This window comes from Doryrhamphus excisus, chromosome 5 (genome assembly GCF_030265055.1).
Source record: "Doryrhamphus excisus isolate RoL2022-K1 chromosome 5, RoL_Dexc_1.0, whole genome shotgun sequence".
In the NCBI taxonomy this organism is placed as follows: domain Eukaryota; kingdom Metazoa; phylum Chordata; class Actinopteri; order Syngnathiformes; family Syngnathidae; genus Doryrhamphus; species Doryrhamphus excisus.
The window spans coordinates 26,435,478-26,459,625 of NC_080470.1; the positions used below are offsets into that span (position 1 = coordinate 26,435,478).

The 24,148-nt window shown below is 31.6% G+C and overlaps 1 protein-coding gene across 1 annotated transcript; it reads right to left on the reverse strand.

The window, feature by feature from the left end:
* Positions 1-4,729: 4,729 nt before the first annotated feature.
* LOC131129504 (serine/threonine-protein phosphatase 2A catalytic subunit beta isoform-like) lies at positions 4,730-7,570 on the reverse strand. The gene is made up of 2 exons (XM_058073140.1): positions 7,143-7,570; positions 4,730-5,207 (listed from the first exon to the last, which is right to left on the reverse strand). Exons 1-2 carry the CDS (start codon positions 7,568-7,570, stop codon positions 4,730-4,732), a joined length of 906 nt encoding a protein of 301 aa, XP_057929123.1.
* Positions 7,571-24,148: the final 16,578 nt, after the last annotated feature.

Genomic DNA, 24,148 nt, shown 5'->3' on the forward strand with positions numbered 1-24,148 from the left:
TATTGAATAAATTATCGATTTTATTATTATCCTAGATTAAGATTTGACAGCTATATTTTGAAAATTTAAGGGAAAACGTCAAATATGGACTTGAAAATCATTAGAAAAATTTTGAAACAATGTTTACAGTGATTATTTATTTATTTTGATACTTGGAATATAAAAAAAAATAAAAAATAAAAACAAACAAAAATGGTCCCAAATAAATTTAAAAATAGTATTTTTCATATTCTCGGAAGAAAAGAAAGTACTGGCTTGACAGTTTTCAAACCAAAAATTGTTGCCACTCAGATAAATGAACAATCGGACTACCAAAATATTAAAGAAGCAATTTTAGAATGCACTGCAGGCAGAAAAATAGATAATGAGCTATTATTTGTGAATTTACTAAGTCAATCAACATGCTTAAAAATAAAAATATTAGGATATGAAGGTACCGGTGCTTTTGTTCCTGAAAATATATACGATTCATGATTTTCAATACCATAAGAAGAGACCTCATCGAAACACTGACAACATATTTACCAGTTAATGGTCAACAGTCCGCTTGTAACCGACATAAAATAAAATGTATAGAAAATATTCCAATGGTCACAAAAATATCACTTCATCATTTACTAAATAATCATATAGAGCAGTTAGATGACATTAAAGATGAAATACAGTTTGTCTGTGATCCATTATATTTGTTATTATTTTATAAATTTTGGGGAAACCACGTAACAGATGGTGATAAGCAGTCAATTTTTGAATCAAACACAGATCTGGAACCAAAAAGTGATAAAGTTGTTGTTGTCTTAACAAACAGTTAGTCAATAAAACAGCTGGAATAAGCTCTTTTAGTAAGATAAAAGAAAAGTATAACAAGCCACTGATAGAAAAAACCACGTTGGATCTGTTCAATGAGAATGGATTGAATCCTTTCAAAAATGAATTTGAGAAACCGATTGAAAAATTTTCGAGTTTTGACATGGCAGAATATACGAGAAATTATTTTTCTCTGAGAATATGTCGGCATTCTGTTGACAATGACACCTTATTCGTGAAATTACGAATCTTACTCGATCAAAATGAGATATTGTTAAAGCCGACTCAAGTATTTTTTCTCAACAATTATTTCAATGAAATCAGATGCGCATATGTCAGAACAAAAATAATTCAAGTGTTAACAAAGGCAAAAAATATTGAAAACTACACCAACTGGCATCACACCATAAAAAACAGAGTCAATTTTAACGGCATTTACATTTTACCCTCAGCAAAACTAGCACTATTATTTGAATGCCTGAGATTTTTGATTATGCACAGACTTTATGAGAAGGAAGTTGACATGTTTCTTTTTAGAACATTGCATGCCATTTGTCCCAACATAGTTGCTCATTCTTTGCAGCTATTTAGACTGAAACATGGTTCAGCCAGACAGGTTATTGAAAGATGCTTGAAATATGATCATGCTGATGATCTGGCAAGGAAAACATTAAAAGAATTCATAGATGAAAAAACTGCCAAATTCACATTCAAAAAAATGAAAGAACAAAATCTGCTATATCTAGACACAGAAAAATTCGATCCTATTTTACGACAAATTTTCAAGGTTGCGGATGACAAGTTCAGGTTGAAAATGATCAGAAAATATAAATACTTGGCTATAAAATACAAAGTTGTAAGCTTAATAGTCGATAAGTCGATTTTCCAGTTTCTTAAAGATGAATTTATGAAAGAATTTCAAGAAGATAGCATTTTTGTGATAGCTGATATGCTTCAATCGGATTTTCAGTTTGAGAATCAAACGAGTATCGAAAGTTTTTTCATTAGATCGTGTGAAATACTCTTTCAGAGATACAATCGATCAAACGAAAACAGAAAATTAGAGGTAAAACAAAAAATTGGTAAAGTTATCTCGCTTGGTTTAAAATATGGTGAATCTATTGAAAACATGAAATTATTCCAAAATCTTGTCGTTAAAACAGACTCTCACGAGTTGAAAAGCATCATCAATGATAATTTGAGCTATTATAATTTCATGTAATGCAATTTGTAAACGGAATTACAAGGAACACACAAAAACTACCTCTTTTTTAGTATTCTTCATAAATCTTAACAATTCATGATGAAGTAAATATAAAACATGAAAAATTCACTAAAATGAAATGAATTTGAAATAGAATTTTTTGTTTTTCTCATTCAACAACCCCTTTAACAAATGGTTTTTGAATTAAACATGACGGTACCATGTGCTTCGACTGCGAAAGGTTTGTTTAAATTGGAAAATAGCATAATATTTTCATCTTCTAATTGTATTTACCAATTGAGGAAAAACAAAATCATATTTCTGATTTCTTTGCATGGTCAAATAGAAGATCTTATCTTCAAAGATGGATTTATGTTTGCAAAGACCAGTTCAATGTTTTATATGTTGAGAAACGATCAAATTCTGGCAACTATGAATGTTAAAACTGTATTCAATTTGACTATTTATGAAAACATGGCTTTCATAGCAGATTCAAAAAGTATTTCACAATATTTATTGCCTACAGAATTCAAACCTTTTCCTTTCGAAAGAATTGCAAGTGTTTCGGCACATTCTAGCGGCACAATTAAACTTGTTCCATTGCCTGGTGAAAATATGGTTCTCTCAATGGGGAAAGATTGCACGATTCGTCTCAATTCTCCGCGAACTTCATTATATAGAACATTATTGAATTTCACAGAAGAACCGATTGCCATCCTCTATGATGTAATTGGCCCAAGAGCACCCAAAGAAAACACTCATGAGCAAGAAAATCAAGAAAACACATCCATTTCATCACAAACAGAAGATAAATCTCGGGTAGACATTCTTGACCTTTTAAAATATGACTACAAATTTACTGCTATAAGTTCAGAAGGGAAGATATTCACATTTTCTACAAAATCATTCAGATTAGAATCAAGAATTTACTTGTCCACACCTATTCTGTCAGCTGACAAAAGAAAAGATACGTATTTCCTACTCGCTGACGATAAAACTGTTTTTCTGGTAAGAAATGAGCAATTTTTAACAATACAAGTAGAAGAGCAAGGATACGAAATCCTATGTACGGAAAATGATTTATTCATTCGTGGTGAAACATTTTCGAATCAATATCACTGTACAAATGCACAAATTAATGATCAAAAAAATGGTATCCGAAAATCAATCAGATCAAAAGTTTACCACGATATCACATGTTTCATCAAATATTATTGATAGAACAAACACGCTATTGCTATTATCTCCAATACCGCTACCAAAAATTCTGGATTTTGCATATAATGAGGATTTGATTTAATTTGATCATTAAATATAAAATAGGACATGATCATGTAATTGTTCATTCATTTTTCGATGTCGAAGAAAAAATTGTGCGTGTTTTTTTCAAGAAAAATGTTATTTTAGCGATAACAGAATTATCACGTATTAAAGCATTTGACACAGTAAAATCAGTAAAATTTAGAGATATACCACTTGAACATGATATCTTATCAGCAGATACAAATGTAGATAACTCATTACTCGTGTTTGGTGATAATACAAACTTTCACCTGGTTGATATTAGAACGAGTAAAATCTTGGAGAGTATTGGCGTGTCCGCACCAATTACAAAAATTTGCATTATAAACAATTCAGTTTTTTGTCTTTTGATGTCCCATTCAGTTTTAAAATATGATATTTTACAGAGAAAATACTATGTTTTCGATTCAAAAACAACAATTTTCAATATTTTTGCAGCAAATCAAAAAATAATTACAGCGGCCGAAAAATCAGTTTCCATAAACAGTCTTGCAATGGAAACAGAAAAATTGATCAATTGTGCATTCAAAAGTCGTAGTAGAAATGAAATGGATATCACAGAGAAACCTGTAACCGCATTATCAATGTCTTTTGATGATCGTATAATGATATGTGGTGGCAGATCAAATGAGATAAGAGTTTTCGATATACAGACAGGTGTCATTTTGAAAATAATTAAGCTTTCTCGTAACAAAGAACTTGAAAATTATAAAAAAAAAGTTGGGTAGAGAGCGATCAACTGACTTTTTTGAGTCGAATGTGATAGAATCTTTAAAAATAGAGTATATACCAAATGGTTTTATTATTTTTTCAAGAGAAGGAATTTGTATTTACAAAATTCCTGAAATGATCAAAAAACCTATATTAACTAATATCATAACAAAAAATGAAATCAACGCTCTCATTCAACAAGATAAATGGCAGGAAGCATTTGTCAGCATTTCTGTTTCTAAAAACATAGAAGATCTATCCCTTTTAATCAACAAAATTCCGTTTGATTTGATTGAATCGATCATGAAACCGCTTAATTCACCTGAAGAATTAAAATATATACGCTTAACAATCTTATATATTTTTTATAATCTTATATAATATGACGAAAAAGCTCTATACTGTTTGAACAGACTCATTTTTCACCATCCCGGCCATATTATAGACAGTGACATTCTCGTTATCAGAATGCTCAAAGACAGATATCAGAAAATAACTCAATAAATTCACTATTCCAGTAATCACTATTCAAAAAGATCATAATCGTTCTAATATATCATATGAATATATACCTTATATTCTTTGATCATTTAAGTTTTGAAAAAGATTCGATGAGGAAAGAATTTCAATTAATTTATTAAAATATTTCTATTTATTATTGTACTAAAAAACAATGTATTTTTTTTCATGAAAAATTGTCTTCTATCACACAAAATAATCTGGTATTTTTGTTATATTTTCTTTTTCTTCTGTTTCTGGGGCGGGTAAGAATTGTTTAAAAATATAATTACCAGTGTCATCCATTTCCATCAATGTAGCCATATTACCACATCTATAGCAATAATTAGGTGCAGAAAAGACAGTCACACACTCTTCATTATGATTGAAACTATACCCGTTCATTGCCAATTGATGAGCTCTGCACAACATTGTCAAGTTATTCGTTTTGTTGAATTTCATTGTAATATCCCGACCGAAAGTAAAACCAGCGCCTCTTGGTGATGTACCCCAACCAGGTCTTTCATCAGGATCAGACCACAACAAATCACACATTCCTCCTTCATGTGGTACCTCTAGCTTTCTATCGAGCTCGTGTAATTGATTGAGAGTTTCAATTGCGGGACTGAGACCACCATGACAACAGAAATGTGTGTTGTTTATAAGAGCAGCCAATGGCAAATAACACTGGGGAACAATATTTTTTCAACTTTCTGTTGCATTGGATTTTTTAACTGATTCTGAATGATTTTTAGGTGCTGATTTCAAATCTGAAATTAGTTTTTCTCCATAAGCTCTAGTTTTCATGCAATTTGAGATAGAGATAGATATTGAAATAGTCTAAATATATGAACTTACGTAACCCAAATCTATGCGTTTTGAGATTATATACATAGATTCCATTCCTGTTCCAGTTTTCAAAGGTTTGCCTTCATTAAACGATAAAGACATTGGACATGATACGAACGAGGAAGACAGTTGTGACAATGAATTGCCAGAAACTGAGTGGGAACAATCCGAGGAATGTTCTTCAGAGACTGAATCTCCGCCAGTCCCCAAGCCTCTTCACCAAACTGAACTGAATGACTTAGTTTGGGATTTAGGTCTTTCAAAGAAAGCAGCTGAGCTTTTGGCATCAAGATTACAAAAATCTTGTTGATCACACTGTTAAAGTGTCATATTACAGAAAGCGCGACCAGCTTTTTGTGACCTTCTTTTCTGAAGACAGACAGTTTGTTTACTGCCATGATATCCCAGGTCTTCTCAAAGAACTGGGTGTTCCTCACTATGATCCAACTGAATGGCGGCTCTTTATAGACAGTTCTAAACGCAGTCTCAAGTGTGTTCTTTTGCATAATGGCAATTTTTACGGGGCAGTGCCTGTAGGTCATTCAGTTCATCTGCGGGAAGACTATGATGACATCAGAATGGTCATGGAATTCTTAAAATATCGTGAGCACAACTGGATCATTTGTGTAGACTTGAAAATGGTAAACTTCCTTCTTGGTCAACAGAAAGGTTTCACCAAGTTTCCATGTTTCCTCTGCATGTGGGACAGTCGAGCACGAGACAGACACTGGGTCCAGAAGGACTGGCCTGTTCGTGAAACCCTTGAAGCAGGCATGCCAAATATCACACATGACCCAATTGTTGACAGAGATAGGATCATCTTTCCTCCTCTGCACATCAAACTAGGTTTGATGAAACAATCTGTCAAGGCACTGGATACCGAAGGTGAATGTTTCCAACACATAATCAAAGCTATACCAGGGTTGTCGTTCGAGAAGATCAAAGCAGGTGTGTTTGATGGCCCACAGATTCGAACCCTCATTCGTGATGATCAGTTTTTTGCCAAGATGACCGCCTTGGAGAGGGCAGCATGGTTATCCTTTGTGGCAGTCGCTTAGAACTTCCTTGGAAACAAATAGGCAGAGAACTACAATGAACTTGTGAACAGAATGCTCCTCGCTTTTCGTGCTCTCAGGTGCAACATGAGCATCAAGCTTCATTTCTTGAACAGCCACCTTGACCAGTTCCCTGAAAACCTGGGGGCTGTGAGTGACGAACAAGGAGAGCGGTTCCACCAAGACCTAAAGATCATGGAAGAACGCTACCAAGGTCGCTATGTATGATGGCCGACTACTGCTGGAGTATTAAACGAGATTGCCCAGATGAAGTGTACAAACGCAAAAGTTACAAACGCAAATTCCTGCCTGACTAAAATACTGTACTGACAGAAAGTGATAAGCGTTATTAGCTGTGATTGACTCTTACCTGAAGAACGTTGTAAATTATGCTTATCTCAAGTTGCGATAAAGACTGTTTTCTGAGAAACGCTTCCAGAAAAACATATGGCACTTCTAACAATGGTGTACTTTAATCTAAAATCACATTTTAATGTTCTGTTTCTTTTGCCTTGTTAAATATACTGATTTGTGGCTGACATTGCAATATCCTATAATAATGCTCGATTTTTTTCTATTTTTAATAAAAATTAAAGATTGCATAAAATCTGTAGCTTGCAGAAAAAAACTAACTTCAGATTTGAACTCAGCACACTTAAATTGACTAAAAACAAGTCTTACTTTAAATGCAACATTTTGAGTGTTCCCCAGTGTAATCAAATAAATCAGTGAAAAGTCTCCAAACATTAGATGTACCGTATTTCCGTGTACATTCATCAAAAAAGCCATAAACTTGTGTAATTTGCCTACTTTCATGGTTGCCTCGCAAAATTGTAATCTTTTTAGGGTATTTTATTCTCAAACAAAGCATGAGAGAAAATGTCTCAACTGAATGGTACCCTCTATCAACGAAATCACCCATAAAAAGATCATTTGTGTCTGGTGGCATACCACCTACTTTGAAAAGCTCCATCAAATCATAAAATTGTCCATGTATATCACCACAAATAGTTATGGGCGATTTTAATGAAACTATATTTGGCTCTTTTGATAGAACCTCTGTTCCTTTTTTACAAAGAGCTTCTATTTCGCTTTCCGAAAGATATTCACATTTGAACAATTTTTCAAGGAAGCTATCTATCATTGAGGAGGGGTAATGAAAAATATTTTTAGGTTTACGCAGGAAAAAAGGTTTATGAGATAAGAAAAGTATCATTTGAGGGCAGTTTCGGATTCAAGAAATGAATGGATTCTTTTTTAAATTCTTTACAAAACTTTGATTTGATTTAAGTGTAAACTGTTGATGATTAGAATAAAAAATTAAGCAGACCAATCAAAAATATTTCACTGGTTTTTAAGAACCAACCATCTTGCAAAAATATTTTTTTTGAGAAAGTCCTGTTTATTTATTTTCACATTGTCCAATGAGGCCAGCCTCGATCAAAGCGGGCCTGTATTTTATCGTATAAAGAAGAACAGATAGAATTGCAAGCAAAACAATCATTCCGAGGACTGTAACGCACATTACCAACGGCAAATCGGTACTTGTCAACTCCCAGGTAACAAAGCTTGATGAACTCGGCAAATTGACATGTAAATGGTCAACAGGAAACTTGTCAACTGACTCTGTGATAGATTGTTTTGTAGTGGGAATCATATTATCTGAATCGCACCTTCATTATAAATGAGATAATTTTGCTTTTTTTGAGACAATTTACCTTTCTAGAGACAACTATTTTAAATTGAGATATCAAAAATGGAAATATTTCTGTTTAGACAACGTATATGTCTGTGAGCTCGAAGAACCAAAAATAAGAAGAAAAATAATCAATAAACTTCATTTCTCATAAGCGGTAAATAATCTCGATCACGACTGGTTTTAATCTTTAAAATAACATTCAATACTGTTAAAATGACATAGAACAGACAGGCGATCGCCATAAAACCAGATAAGAAAACCAAAGATTTTTGGAAACCATCTCTGATCAATTCGATTGTATCATTTGCTTCGCATTCACTTTCCAAAGGTGTTGGTGGTGGTACTAATGGATCGATCTGCGTAAATGTGGTGTTATCAATGTGTACTTGTTCCATTGAGGGATGTTTACTGTTGCTTCATTTAAATCTAACATTGACAGTTACATTTTAGGCAATATTTGACAGCTGTCTATCATTATAATCATTTCACAACAAAAATATCTACTATTAGTTTGTAGATATTATAAAAAATACCTTTTAATTATCATTTTATTTTGGAACTTTATTAAACTATATATACACTTATTATATCAAAAATTACAAACAATATCAGAACTGAGACCACTTGATACTTTGAACCGTAGTTATACTTAATTTTCACGTTTTCATCAAAGTCTTCCACGAAGAATCGCTTTTTTCATTTTTTTTGCTGCAAACTCATTAGATCTGTGGATATTTTTCATGCCAGTTCAAAATTTCTATTTGAAATGTTTTTGTGAAAAGTAAGAACATTTTTTTCAAAAAGACATGATATTCAGGCGTCACAGTTTTTGAAAGAAATAAATTAAAGAACAGAACTGAATTTATTGAGAAAAAAACAGGTTTTATTTTTCATAGGAAGATTTCAATTGAACAGCTCTAAAACGATACCCCTTGTGAACAGCCATGGAGAAAAAGAATAACACAGATCAAATAATAATTGCCATTTTATCAACACCAGCATACGAAAGATTGGGTAGATTGAAATTATACAACCCAGAATTACATAAAAAAATTGAGACGAAACTGGTAAATATGTATAATTCTGGATTCAGAATTCAGATACGTGAACAAATAGATGAAAATAAGTTTTTGCAGATAACAGACTCATTTAAAGAGGAAAAGAAAGGATTTCAATTCGTAAGACGACACAATTTCAGTGATCTAGATGATTTTTAATTAGAAAATAAACATATTTATTTTTTAGAACATTCAAAATTGTTTCAAGTGTTTTTGAGCAAAAACACAAAATTATCACCGGTTGATGTGCTAATAAAATTTAATAAGAGATTAAATCTCATTTGTCGATAACATTTGGATTTCCGTTTAGGATCATTGCCACAATCTTTTTTGTGACAAATAAAACTCTGTAACGATCAAGCAAAAAACCAATGAGTTGAAATCATTAAAAAAAAGAAATATGATTGATTTAAAAACCGAAAAACGCAGTCAGAAAGGATCCAATTCATGAAAAATCCCAATAAACGAATAAAACATAATATCCTTAATTCGAACATCGAAGTGGTAGAAAAAAGAGAAAACAACAATTTTTTGAGAAAACAAATACATTTTCCTCATGTTCTTCCACATAAACAAGCAAATCAAAAAATCAAAACAATTCAAACATTTGGTCAAACACAAAGTAAGACAGTGTTTCAAACATCTTGTCAAATATTTCAAGATGTAGATTTAAGAAAACAAACAAATTCGTTCCAAGTCGAAAAGAGCTCTTTGATTAGCAATCAGAACAACGCACAAAATTGTACCACTCATTTTCGAAATATGTATTATTTCAATAAGACTCAGAAATTGCCCAAGAAAAATTCAGAAATATTCGAGAGAACGAATCTTAATGAGCAAAACAATATGATACCATCAAATTCAATTGCTAGGTTAGAAAATAAACAATTTCAAGATATTGACCCGGTTTTACTAGAACCTAAAGATATTATAAAATCTTTTGGTTGCAAACATTATAAAAGAAAATGCTTGATACAATTTGGATGTTGTGAGCGATTTTACGAGTGTAGAACCTGTCATAATAAAATAGAAGATCATAAATGCAACAGAAAGAAAGTAGAAAGGATTTCTTGCACACTTTGTATGACAAAACAGTCGTTTGGAAAAAAATGTGTTGAATGTCACATATCTTTTGCTAAATATATTTGTTTTGATTGCAAATTTCTATCAGATGATACAAACACTTTTCATTGCGCTGATTGTGGTGTTTGTAGAACAGGCCAGAAATCGAATTATTTTCATTGTAAGCAATGTAATGCTTGTTTACCCATTTATATAAAAGATTATCATTTTGATGGACCAGAAGATATTGAACAGCCAATAAGAATAAAAGCACATGTTGAAAACACTTTAAAGTCAATTTGCCCTATATGTATGTGCACAAGATCTATTTTATTCGACCTCGTTTGTTGTTTTAATGAATTGTGGCCATTCTATTCATAAAAAATGTCTGATATCCTATAAAAATAAATCATTTCAATGTCCGATATGTTTAAAATCTTCAAGCAGCAATCAAACCGTTAATGAAAGAATAGATTATATTTTAGAGAGATGCAAGGATCTCAACGAACAAAAGAATGTAAACAACTATGAATGTGTTACATCTTGTTTCGATTGTCAAGCAACATTTACAGTTAAGTATAAATATCTATACAATAAATGTCTGGGCTGTGGTTCATATAATACTCGAATAAACGAGCTCTATAAAATAGAAGATGAATAAATTATCTAAAATAAATATTTGGATTTTTTTATTCAGAAAAACTGTACATCTATCTGCATAAATAAATATTTTGAAAAAATAAAAAAAAGATTAAACGAAAAGATTTTATATTAACTTACAGAAAGCCTCCAATGCTAATGTAGGGTTGAAATTAGGCAGCTCAGCGTGACATCTCCAATCGAAAGTGACCTGTAACTGATTATCTTCATCTTTTGATCATTTTAAATAGCCTTCTCGCTTCATTTTATTAATCAAAACATCTGTGAATACATTAATAGAATAGTCCTGATTTTCTTGTCTGAAAAAGAATACGGGATCATCATTATTTTCATTGATTGTCCAGTCAAATGAATCAAAATATTGATCATGGAATAAATCAGTAAATCTAATACCTCGTAAAAATGCCATAAGTTTATCGTTAGCGATTTGACCAGATTCAAGAAATATAATTATGAAAACTACAAAATATTCCCTCGGTAATGTATATTTTGTTTCTTCATACATTTTGAGTGTTTTTTGCGAGATTTGCGGAATTTTTTGCTCTTCGCTGATTTCACTACTATCATCTAGAATGGCCCTTGTTGATTTTTTCTTCACTTGCTGTGAATCGCTAGCAATAGACCCTGTTAATGATGACTGTTGAGATGTAAAACCATCAATCTTTCTTTGTTTGAGTGTTATGGAAACCCTTTTTCTTTTAAAAGAAGTGAAATCATACCATCTTGTAACGAATATTTTTTCTCCGTCCATTGGATCACAGATTACACTAGAATCATTACCATCCAAGTTTAGCTGTGATTCAGAAACGTCAAAAGATTTATTTTTGTTTGTTTTTGCTGTTAGATTTACTCCAACTAATTTTAATCCTAACATTTTGAATCGAGGTGTCATCATTCCTAACAAATCATTGAGAGCATTTCTATCCATCTTGAATTTACGAGCTATATCGCTCTTATTGTGTATTTGAGTTTTTAACAACAATTGCATCAAAGAATCAGCCTGTGGACTGGCAGCAGATAAAAGCATTTTTGTTTTATTAGGGCTAACAGAAGAATGGGCAAAAATTTGTTTAAGACTTTTCGAGCTAATTTTCTTTCTTGTGATTGAACAGTGTGATTTAAGCAAAATTGAAGTCAAGTGCAGTAATTTTTAAAATATTTTCAGAATAACGACTAGGGCTGATATTTGTTCTGATCGAATGTTCAAATTACATAATCATGAAAATGGGTTATTTCACTAGCCAAAATAGTATTTCGATTGTAAAACACCGAGTAAATGACCTCTAATAGTTTTTTTTCGATTAGAATCGAATAATTGCTCAATGTTGGTCTACAGTAATTATTGATGCGAATATTATTATCTGATTATTCGATGACTGAAAAATCAAAGGTCGCACAAAAAAATTGTGGAAAAATCGATTTTCGCAAAACTGATCGAAAGCCAATTTTTTCAAACTTTCTTGAATGAAGATACTTTTTTTCATGAAAACCATTCATTTTTGATAATTTGGTGAATAATATCTTTCTTCACAATGAATTAGATCGTTTGATGAGATGATAAGCTTTTTTTATTGTGATACTAGCAAGCTAGTCCCGTTTTGAAAACGGGATTTCATTTTCAAATAAATGAAGTGTCTTCTTATTTTTTTACTCAAGTAGTTCTTTATAAACTATATTTTCAACACTTTTATTCTCTCCAATGAATATTTTGAGATATTTTGGATTTCTAACTCTAGACATAGCAACATACAATTGACCATGTGTAAATATTCCATCTGGAATGTATATACCAACTTTATTGAATGACTGTCCTTGTGACTTATGTATAGTCATTGCAAATGCAAGAGTGACAGGAAACTGTCGTCTTTTCAATACAAATGGTAGTTGAGTTTCGGAAGGTGCCATGTCAATTCGTGGAATTGCCGTGATGAGTCCTACCTTGCTGCCGGATATAATTTTACATACAATCATATGCTGATGCATTTGCTCTACTATAAGCCTTGTACCATTCAGCAATCCTCTTTCTGGATCTATATTTCTGAGAAGCATTACTATAGCACCTTTCTTAAGCTTGAGAAGATGTGGTGGCATGCCAGAAGGCTGTTGTTGGTTGATAAACTCAGTGGTGAAATTTCCGATGGTTGTTTCATCATCTGTTACAATAGAATCGGCACTTGTATAAATTCTTTCTGCTTCATCTATATTTATGAGTACTTGTTCGTTTATTTTATTAGAAAGATCATTATTTGATGTCGAAATGATATTTTCGATCACCGATTTATCATTTATTTTTATATCATCAAAAATTTCTTCCACAATAGTACTACTTTTTGTTTCCATTTCTTTGGAATTGAAAATCTACTTATGATTCCATTTCCAACATTGAGAAGCAGTTCATGAATTCATTTTGATTGTCTGATCTCATATTTTGATGAAGTTTCATAATATGAACATCCTTCCAGAGATGTGAATTTTTAATTGAAGTTTCAAAAAGATCTAGTCTTTTTCCTTTCATAATAATATAAGCTGTTTGTCTGAAATCACCACCAAGTAAAACAACTTTTCCACCGAAAATGTCACTTTTAGAAGTCAGTCTTCGTAAAACCTCGTCTATAGCATTCAAAGCATGCTTAGACATCAAAGAGACCTCATCTATTATTATAAGTGATGCATTTAATATTTTATTTGCATTTGGTGTGTTTAATTTCAGTCTTGAAACACAATTATCACTAATTGGAATCGGCAACTTAAACATGCTATGAAGAGTTCTTCCATCTATCAAATCTGCAGCTATCCCTGTTGTAGCTAGTGCTATTACATTTTTTCTATTCAAATTACAGTAATTGATCAGTTTTTTGTAGGGGAATGTTTTACCGGTTCCAGCCGGTCCATCAGTAAAGAGCAATTTGCCTTTATTTTGATCCACTGCATTAATGACGTTATTAAATATGACTTTTTGTTCATTATTCAAAATATTAATATTTGATGAGTCATTTTGATTAATCAGATCAATTACGTCATTTTGATTAATGACGTCACCATCATTTTCCATTTTGGAAAGCCCAAAATATTCGTTTGTGAATCCGTGTTGGATCATCATATTGTTTATCTCTTTGAGTAAATTGAACCTTTTAATCTCATCATTGGCATCATTTTTTTCTATCATGTATTCTGAGAAATTATAAAATAATTCGAGTGGATTTTTTGGAAGATTGAAAATACAAATATAGGCAAATAAATTACGAATTTGTGCTGGAGTTTGTGTTAAGACAGCTTCTTCCATGACATTCATATTCATCCATTCTTGATCATCCTGTAACAGATTTCTTTTTCTGGCTGCTTCTTCGTATGAATTATATAGTATTCCATCAACAGTTCTAAGACATTCAAATGATTTAGGACCTCTTACATTCAATAACAATAGTCTAAGATAAAATCTCTCTTTATCATGTGGACTCACAGCATATAAACGTACTATTGTATGTTTTTCCTTTCTTTGTCGTTTTTTCCATATTTTATTTCTATTGAAGACATAATGCAGTGGTATTTCTGTGAAAGTGAACTGTTGGGCATATTCATCTACTTGATTCAACTTGAAAAATGCTGTCAATTTTGTTTCATATATATTTTCTTTCCTTAATGTTTCTTCCTCTTTTCCTTCTTCGTATATTATCTTTTGCTCATCAAGTAAATGGACAGGCAATCGAATTATATGATGTGATTTATCATGCATTTTATATTCTAGCAATCTCCACATTGCTTCTGGCGAGCCAACATATCTTGTATTAATGAATTGGGAAATTTCATCATTAGATATTTTAATATTTGCACAATCATATCCTTTATAAATATATTTGAATATATATTTAACACTTTTGACAGAAGTGCATATTTCTGTATTAATATGACAGTTAAACCGTTTAATTAAATATGCATTATATGGAACAATATTTCTATTGTCTATTTTTATATTCTTTATGAATGCACTTGTGTTATCTCGTCTTTTGTACTTTGGATAACCATCATCTGTTATTAAAGTGGTGTTAATGAATTCTTTAGGATATTCTTTGACACACTCATCGTTTTCCATGCATGGCGCATTTGGATTGGAACTTCCACACGGTCCGTGAATCATATGTTTCAGAACCTTTTCTTTCAAAACATCGTCATTAAGTAGTATTTCAGCACTTACAATTGAATCAATTTGTTTTACTGTTCTAATCTTGTCTTTAAGAATAATTAATAAGTGTGCATGTGGAAGACCTCTTTTTTGGAACTCAATTGTATAAACAAACGCAGCAATCTCACCAAAAATTTTATTTTCGATAATTTCATTTTTTAATTGATTTAATTTGAGTTTAAAAACTCTCGCCACTAAATCTGGTCTATCAATTGCTGTTTGTCCTGCGTATAAATTTTCTTTTATTTCCTTCCAATTTGGATTACATGTCATGGTTAAAAAGATATCTGGTTTACCGTATTTGGAAACTATAGACATTGCGTCATAATATCTCTCTCTCATGTTTCGTGGAGATCCTTGAAAAGTACTCGGCAGTATTACAGGAATTGAATTGTTTGTTGATTCATTTGAATTTATAAAATCTTTAAAACCTTTATATGATTCTATTTTCAATTTTTTTTGGTTTTGACGTATGAAATTCAAATTGTTGGCTTCTACCTGCAAATATGAATCAACTATCCATTGTTGAGTTAATTTCCCAGCATAAAGATGAGGATTAAATTCTTCATCACGGATTGCCAGTTGTGATTTTTTATGTTGCAACATTGAAATTTTTTTATCAATATTTTTGGTTGAAAAAAGATTTTGATTCCAGCCTTGTTCTCCATATGGATATAATAAAGTATATGTCATCGGATCTAAATGCGGGCTCGTTTGATTGAGATTAATATTATAAAATATTTCATTTTTCGAAAAAATTTTCAAATTTCTTTTTATTGGTGGTTCACCATCTAAATCGATAAAAATCATCGCAATTTCACCAGGAGAAGGTCTATTTAATCTATTTTTATGTTTGCTAATAGATTCGTCAAAAATCATCGAAATTTGTTTTATTTCATTGCCTTTGACTTTTTCATCATCTTCGACCTCTTTTAACATTTTATATGCTTTTGCATATGGATTTTCTGATCGAATAAACTTATCTAATTCTTCAAGAATTTTTTTATCACAATTTTGATTTGATTGATTAAAAATCCTCAAATTGGTGGCCTCATGTGAATCTATAACATATAACTGTCCATATCTACGTGTATTTTCTAATGGATGTGCATTATATGCATTATGATAAGTTTGACCGTGTATTTTGAAAAATTGTGGTCCAAAGCTCATTTGTTCTATATTTGCTCCCATTGATGCAAAAGATAGTGCACCATTTTATGATATTATGCTTTTTAAGAATTTTTTTATCAGTTAGAAGTTTTTTCAATAAATTTGGATATTTTTTTTCTATTTTTGTGATTTTACCGAAGTGACAGCAGCTTTTATAGATTTTATTTCGATTTTTTTCTAATTTAAAATGTAAAGCGTGGCAGTTTAAACACTTCTGATCAAGATTTCCGAGAAGAAATTCATCAACAGAATTAGAATCAGTTTTTTGAACAAAATCACCAAGAAACAAATTTAATTTTTCGTAAATAGTCATTTCAAAAAGTTTTAAGACATTTTCATGTCCAAATTTTTCAATATAAACTTGAGAAAATGATTTTGTAGAATTCAAAAATGCGAGAGCTTCGCTAGAAGAACTATAAGACTGTTTATTAATATAAATTAATTTATTATTTGCTGAATCGAAAAATGCCAAGGCTTCGCCCAAAGAAATATCTTGTTGAGTTGAATCTTCAAATTTGAAGTAATGATTATAATTTTTATTTTCGTGTTTATCAATTGGTTTCGCCAATGGCGTTTCATACAAAAATGATAGATTAGATGTCAATGAAAAAACCAATTGATTTTTATTTTCATTTTGTGTGTGATTTTTTTCTGTGTTTTTATCTACCATTTTTGTATGTCTATTGATATTTTCATCGACATCTTTTTTGTTTCGAAATTTTTTAGAAGAATTAGAAAATTTTCGAGACATTCTGGGGTTGATATTAATCGACCAATAAATATTAAAAAAGAACTTCTTTTTATGGAAAGTGTCAAAAAAAGAATTTATTGACGTTTCAATTTTAATGTCAAAAAAAATCGAAAAAAGACTCAAAAAACAAAGAGAACTTTAAATTCCTCATGTTTTGTTAAAATATAAAAAATCAAAACACATATTGTTTGAAAAATTAAACTGTTTCAAGAAAATTAAGACAAAGAAAAAAAAATTTGATTAAAAAATGTAAAAGAGAGTAAAAAGTTGCAAAGAGAACAGAATAGAATGATTTTTCGATCCAAGTTAATTTATTTCAGTTCGAATTTGCGATTTTTTCAGATTTTTTTTGCAAAAATTCTTTTGAACAGGGGGTGTTTTTTGTCAGACGTTATCTTTTTATATATATGATTTGTGGGCTTTCCATGCCGATATTGACAATGTAATTGGATGAAACCAAATTGCTTTGTTCTGAATTTTGTTATGAATTAAAACAGCCATTTTAGAAACAGCAAACCTAATTTAGCATTATGATCCCATAGAGGGTTTAATATTTTACTCCTTTTTTGCATCCCGGGGAACGGGATACAAATTTGTAGTGAATAGAAAAAATCCAGCGAATCAACCTTTTTGAAAAATTTGCCAGAAAAATTTAAAAGCGTCGATAGATGGATAAAATAGCTCTAATTTTGCCTGGTTGAATCTTTAAAGTATTATCGCAGGAATATCATACAGTCAACATTTCGATCCGTCAATCTTGTTCGCATTTTTGTGACTAAAAAACTGGTCGATGAAAATGTTCGTTCCGCTCAAACGGAGGTCGGCGGAATTGACTTAAGTGCCTGTAATAATGCTTTTACAGTATCATTGGTGGTGCCCGTTGCCTCAAAAGTTTCAAGGTCAAGAATGACTTTGTCTTCGATGTTGGCTCATTCTGATGAATAAACCAATAATTTGACATAATTGGTGGAAGTTTCCATTTTTGGAATTGATATTCCTCTATAAAGAAGTTTTTATTTTGTTTCTATTGGATTTGATCACCCAATTGAGACATTTTCTGATTATCCCACCAATAGAGTGGTAGACAGATGACAGAAAAGGGAAACTAATCATCTTGTTTCGGTTGCCCACCAATGGGGTGGTTGATCTTGTGATAGTTTCTCCTTTATTGTAAACTATATAAACAAGATGATTTTAAATAAAAAAAGAAGAATTTTTATTACCGAATTTATTTTTTTTTATTTCTATTTATTTAGTATTTGCCAGTAATGAAGAAAAAGCAGCAGGAGCCGTCTGCCTCCTCTACCGTTCCCAACCAAGAGCATAATCAATCCTTTATGGAGTCTTTGCAACAAAAAACTGCACAGCCATGTCCTGAAACGCGTGCGAATGAACCTCCACGTTTAGACATGGGTAGAGAGGTTGGAGGCTATGAAAGAATTTCACTCTTTCGGGGAATAACCAGAGATGCGGTAAGTGTTCAACTATTTATTATTGAACAGTTGAGTCTATTCAAGAAATTAGACTACCAGGTTAGAGTGGTTTACGTTATGGACCGAAGTGATCGGTCAATTCAAGAATGGTATTATCGCAAAGGAGCATCCAATAACCTTCCAAGTAATTGAGAAGAATTTGAGTGTCTACTTATCGATTACTGTTTGGAGACCGGATTACAGGACTGTAAGAAGTATTTGGACGAGCCATGGTCTTAATATTTTAAAAAGTTACAGTTGGTCGCAAAAGTCAAAGGACTTGATGAATCTGAGGAGATTGCAAAAATTAAACAGTGCAATGCGCCGTCAAAATTTCTGATTTTATTTTTTGCAGGTAGTCTGAGTGTTTCGCACTTTATTTCTACAATTAAGTCTTGGGAAAGAAACACTGATGCAAGACAACCAACGGTGAAGCAAGAAAGAAAAAAATTCTCAAAAGAAGCAAAAAAGGACGTGGTTTGCTACCACTACAATGAAAAAGGACACATTCGCTCAAAATGTCCTAAAAGAGGATCAAACAATCCTAGAAATCTTCTTATTAGTGATGAAAAAACAAAGTGAACACAGAATGCTGTATGGACTAAAGTGGTAGGCAAAACTTTTCGAGTAGTTTTGGACACTGTTTCCAAAAGAAATATAATCAGAGATCGTGTTGCAGAACAAGATTTAAGAGTTGAGGTAAAACAATATGAAAGCTTGAAAAGAATACTTCATTGGAGGCTTCAACAATATTAGAACAGTATGAATTCACCGAAATGGTTAAATGTAAGGATACAAAAGAGCAAGTTATTCTACTTGTGGTCGAAGGAATTAACGTTGATTTAATTTCAGGTGCAGAGTTTACTAATAAAGTATCATTTAGACGGTGTTTTTTTTTAAATGTTCTATTTAAACTCTTCTTGGTAGAATTGTATCTTGGTCTCGTCCTATATGGAATAAAAAGGATAGAGACGATTTTCGAGTTTTGATTTATGATTTGGAAAGTAGAGGAATAGGTAAAAGAGATGTTCACTTTGGTTGAGTCTTGTTTCTTTTTCTAGGAAAAAGAATGGAGCGCTACGTTTTTGCCTAGAATTAAGAAGACTGAATAATTTGGTTGAATTAGATGAATTTCCCTCACTAAACATTCAAGAAGTAGTGATGTCTTTGAGAAATCAGAAAATATTTAGCATTATTGATTTACAGGATGGTTACTTCCAAACAAGTTTAAAAAGAGAAGACCGAGTCAAAACAGCTTTTATAGATGCTGATAATCACTTGATGCAATTTTGTAGAATGCCACAAGGATTCAAAAACTCCCCGGCAATTTTTCAGCGGGGAATGCAGGAAGTCTTGCGAGATTTGATTGGTAAAATATGTTTTGTCTATTTAGACGACATTTTAGTATTCGGAATGGACCAGAATGAACATGACCGAAATGTACAAATTTTTAAAGAGAGGTTGTTTAGATATGGATTGAAAATTAACTATGATAAATCTAAGTTTTCTTTGAATGAAGTAGATTTTCTTGGTTATAATATCCGTGAGAATAAAGTTCGTTCGACTATTAAGCGAACACAAGGAATTATTGATTTCCAGACGCCAAAAAATAAAAGGAATCTCAGACAATTCCTTGGAACTATCAACTATGATAGAATGTTTATACGGAAAGCCTCAGAAATTGCTAAACCACTGTGGGATGCAATAAATGGAAAAGGCAAGAAACTGCTTTGGAATGATAAATTGCAAACAGTTTTCGATGAGGTAAAAAAGGTTTGGGCGGAAAGAATAGAATGTGTGATGCCTGACTATAATAAAGAGTTTGTTCTTGAAACTGATGCCTCTGATTTTGGTCTTGGTCCCGTTTTGCGCCAGGGAGGCAAGCCTGTGGCTTATGCTTCTCGGCTTTTGCGTGGTTCAGAAAAGAACTATGGTATCACAGAAAGAGAGTCATTAGCCGTTATGTGGGCAAAGGAAATGATTCAAATTTATCCTTAAGCTAAGAAATTCACATTAATAACGGATCATAAACCGTTGGAGACGCTTTTTTCTAAGCGAGAGTTTGAATCCAAGAAAATACAAAGATGGATTAAGAAAATATCTCATTTCACATTTGAAATCGAATAAGAGGCTGGAGTAATCGTAGTTTACGCGTTCATCTTGAAGCGCTCATTGCAGGAAGATGGTTCTGATTGTGAATGGAACAAAAAGATACTCGAAATACATCCTAAATAGGGACATAGACGGTCAATTCTAAGTAGTCTAAAAAAAGATTTGTTCATTTGTAATCGGTATTAAAGTGCTTTTAGATCTATGGAAATGTGTTAACGTCTAAATAAGACATACTGATTCACAAGCCTGCTGTATATAAGCATACTTTACATCCAAGTTGGCGTTTTGCTATAGATCTTATGGATGTTAATGAAAATTATGAGGTTCTTGTTATAATAGACGAATTAGTTGTAATCCTCGCGCAAAATACTTGTCCTATAAAAGATAATCTAAGATCCGTCACGTTTTGAAAGATGTCTATGGTGTTTTTAAATTTAAGTAATTGTAAAGATATAAATGAGGCAGATTAATAATAGTAATTTGAGAAAATGATGCTTAGAGAAAAAATAAAGCAGAAATTGACCATCCCTCACTATCATGAGACTAATTCTCGTGTTAAAAGGTTAATAAGAACCCCAAGTGCAGCAATTAAACGGCTTAATGGCCCCCAAATCGCGTATTGAACGCCAATTTAAGCTTATAATAGTTCGAATCATTGTCGTATTGATATAACACCAAAAGAGGCCCTCAGGAAAATAAATTGATCGACTATTTCTTAAAACTCAAAATTATATAGTCTGACTAAAATTTAATAACTGTAAAAAGTTTTCTGTTGGTGATATTGTTCTTGTGAAAAATAAAACAAGCAGAAACAAGATAGATGATGTTTTACAATCGAAATGTGGAGTCACTGAAGTGTAGTAAAGCGATCGTTACGTCATTCGAAATGTGGATTCAAATTTTCTGGTTAGACATGGCTTTCATTTGCGTGTTTGGTAAGGGTTGGACGTTCTTTCTGATGAAAAAATCAATAATTTTTAATTATATGTTGTATCTCAATTTTGGAATTTTTATTCTTCCATAATTAAAGTTTTATTTCTTTTGGACCTGATCACCCAATTGAGACGTTTACGATTTAGCCCACCAATAGAATGTTTAACAGATGACTTAAAAGGAAATCTTATCATCTTGTTTCGGTTGTCCACTAATGAGGTTGTTGATCTTTTTATAATTTCTTCTTCATTAAAAACTGTTAAAACAATCAAAAAAAGCGAAAATTTTTTTTATTACCGAATCGATTTTTCTTATTTACTAATTTAGCATTTGTCAGAATTATACATCATAAAAACACTTTGAGTTCAAACAATGAGGAAAAAGAGAGACGAACTGTCTAACTAATCTCCCGTTATGAACCTATTTTATGAAACAAATTCTATTATCCCAATAATTACCAATTTTTTTGTTAATGGTAATGTATATTGTTATAAAAATTTTTAATATCAACTTTCATAGATGATTTGTGTCTGTTTAAAAATTCCAGAAAAAATCAACCTGAAAATCTAATTCATCAAATCATTTCCAATAAATTGGATACAAATTCGAGGTAGTGAATAGACCAAAAAAATTAACTCGTGATTTTTCAAAAATAGGATTTCCCCTTGTGCTTCCGTCATTGGCAGTTAAGTGTTAACATTCACGATATCACCTTATTTTTCTCCGTGGAGGAGAAAGAGACTCGAGCCAAAATGTTGGAAAAAAAAACAAAATGATATTAAGCAAAGATTTTTGATCAATATTTTACTGAATATAATTCATCAAAAAGAAAGAAAGGAAAAATCGGGTATTTTTAGAGAAAAAGCATTCAAATCGACTTATAATGACGCATATCCTAAAAAAACATACGAAAACATATACTCATTTCAGATAAAATCTGGCAATAACACTCATTCTAAAACGGTTTTATCTTGTTAGTATACCAATAAATTGTGTAAAAATTTTCACATGTAGAAAAATAGACATGGCCTCCATGACATATTACAAAAATATCTATAATTTCAGTATTTTTTTCGTTGAGCAAAACGCCAAGAATACTCAGTGGACATTACAATCTGAAAAAATCATGAAAATGAAATTTCAATGTCTCTTTATCGTATAAATGTTCTTATTGACGTTAAATGAGAATCTAGATCTCACCTTCAAAAGAAGAAATTCTCTTCAATATCGAATTAAACACTATTTTCTTGAAAAATTTCTTTTTTTTCGCTGAAATAATTGAATAAACGAGTGGTTCCCAAACTGAGTGCCGTGGTACCTTAAGGTGCCACAGGCTCTTCAAATGAGTAGCACAGGAGTAGAAAAATGCAATTTTAGAGGCATTTTCTAAAATTCAAATTTTCAAAACATCAGAACTTTCTCAATACCTCAACATAGGATGCTCACAGAACTGCTGAATTTGAATTTATATAGCATCAATTTCACAAGACCTTTGTTTGTTTATTTTTCTCCCTATGAACTTCGACACGTTCATAGTTTAAATAGAAATTAATTTATCACATCTCACTTTTAGATAAAAGTTTTTATTTGAAATTTTTCATACCCACAAATGCAGCCAGAAAAAATGAATTCAAATGGTTCAGGGTCGAAATAAAGAAGTAAAAATGTGACTATGAATACAGGAAAATCAAAGATCAGTTAGTGCTAAAAAGAAAAGAAATTACCAACAAGATTTTTTATATTTTGGATTTTTATCAAAGGAGTGTAAGAAGCATATTGTAGATGGATATTGCTTTTTTTGTGGTACTATCCTTGATAATAGGTCATTGGTTCGATCTGAACCGAAAAGGCACCTCGCAAAACAACATCTCGAGCATATATGAAAAAACAAATCTTTTCTTGAGAAGAAAAAAGCAGGATACGCCAAGAGATCTCAACGAATGATTAAAATCTGTAAAAATGACAATGAAAAATATACGAATGTTTCTTTTGGAATAGCGTATCAGATTTCTAAAAAACGGACTTCCCCATACAATTGCAGAAAAATTCCTCAAAGCAGCGCTATCAGAAATCGGAAACACACTTTCCGATGTCGTCAACAACACAAAATGTCACAACATTGCTCTTTCAAATAATATAATAAGTCGAAGAATAACTGACATATCCATTCAAATAGAAAAAACGACAATTTCTCAACTCTTGGCTAGTGAAAAGTTTTCTTTGCAATTAGACAAATCAACAGATGTTGCTGGTCTGTCGATCTTACTCGTAGTTGTTAAATATGAAATCAATCACAATTTTGAAGAGAACCTCCTTATTATCGACCAAATTGAAAAAAATGCGACAGGAAAAAATATTTTTAACATAATCAATTCATATTTCATAAAGAAAGAAATCTGCCATCTAAAATGAGTTTCTGTTTGTACGGATGGTGCAGCAGCCATGACAGGCAAATTAACTAGTGTTGTGACCCGTATAAAACAGAAAAATCCATAGATACAAAGTACTCATTGTGTTTTACACAGACACGCATTAGTTGTGAAAAAAATGCCACTGCAATTAAAAATGTTCTCAATGAAGCTATAAAAATAATCAATTATATAAAATCCAGACCTTTGCAAAGTA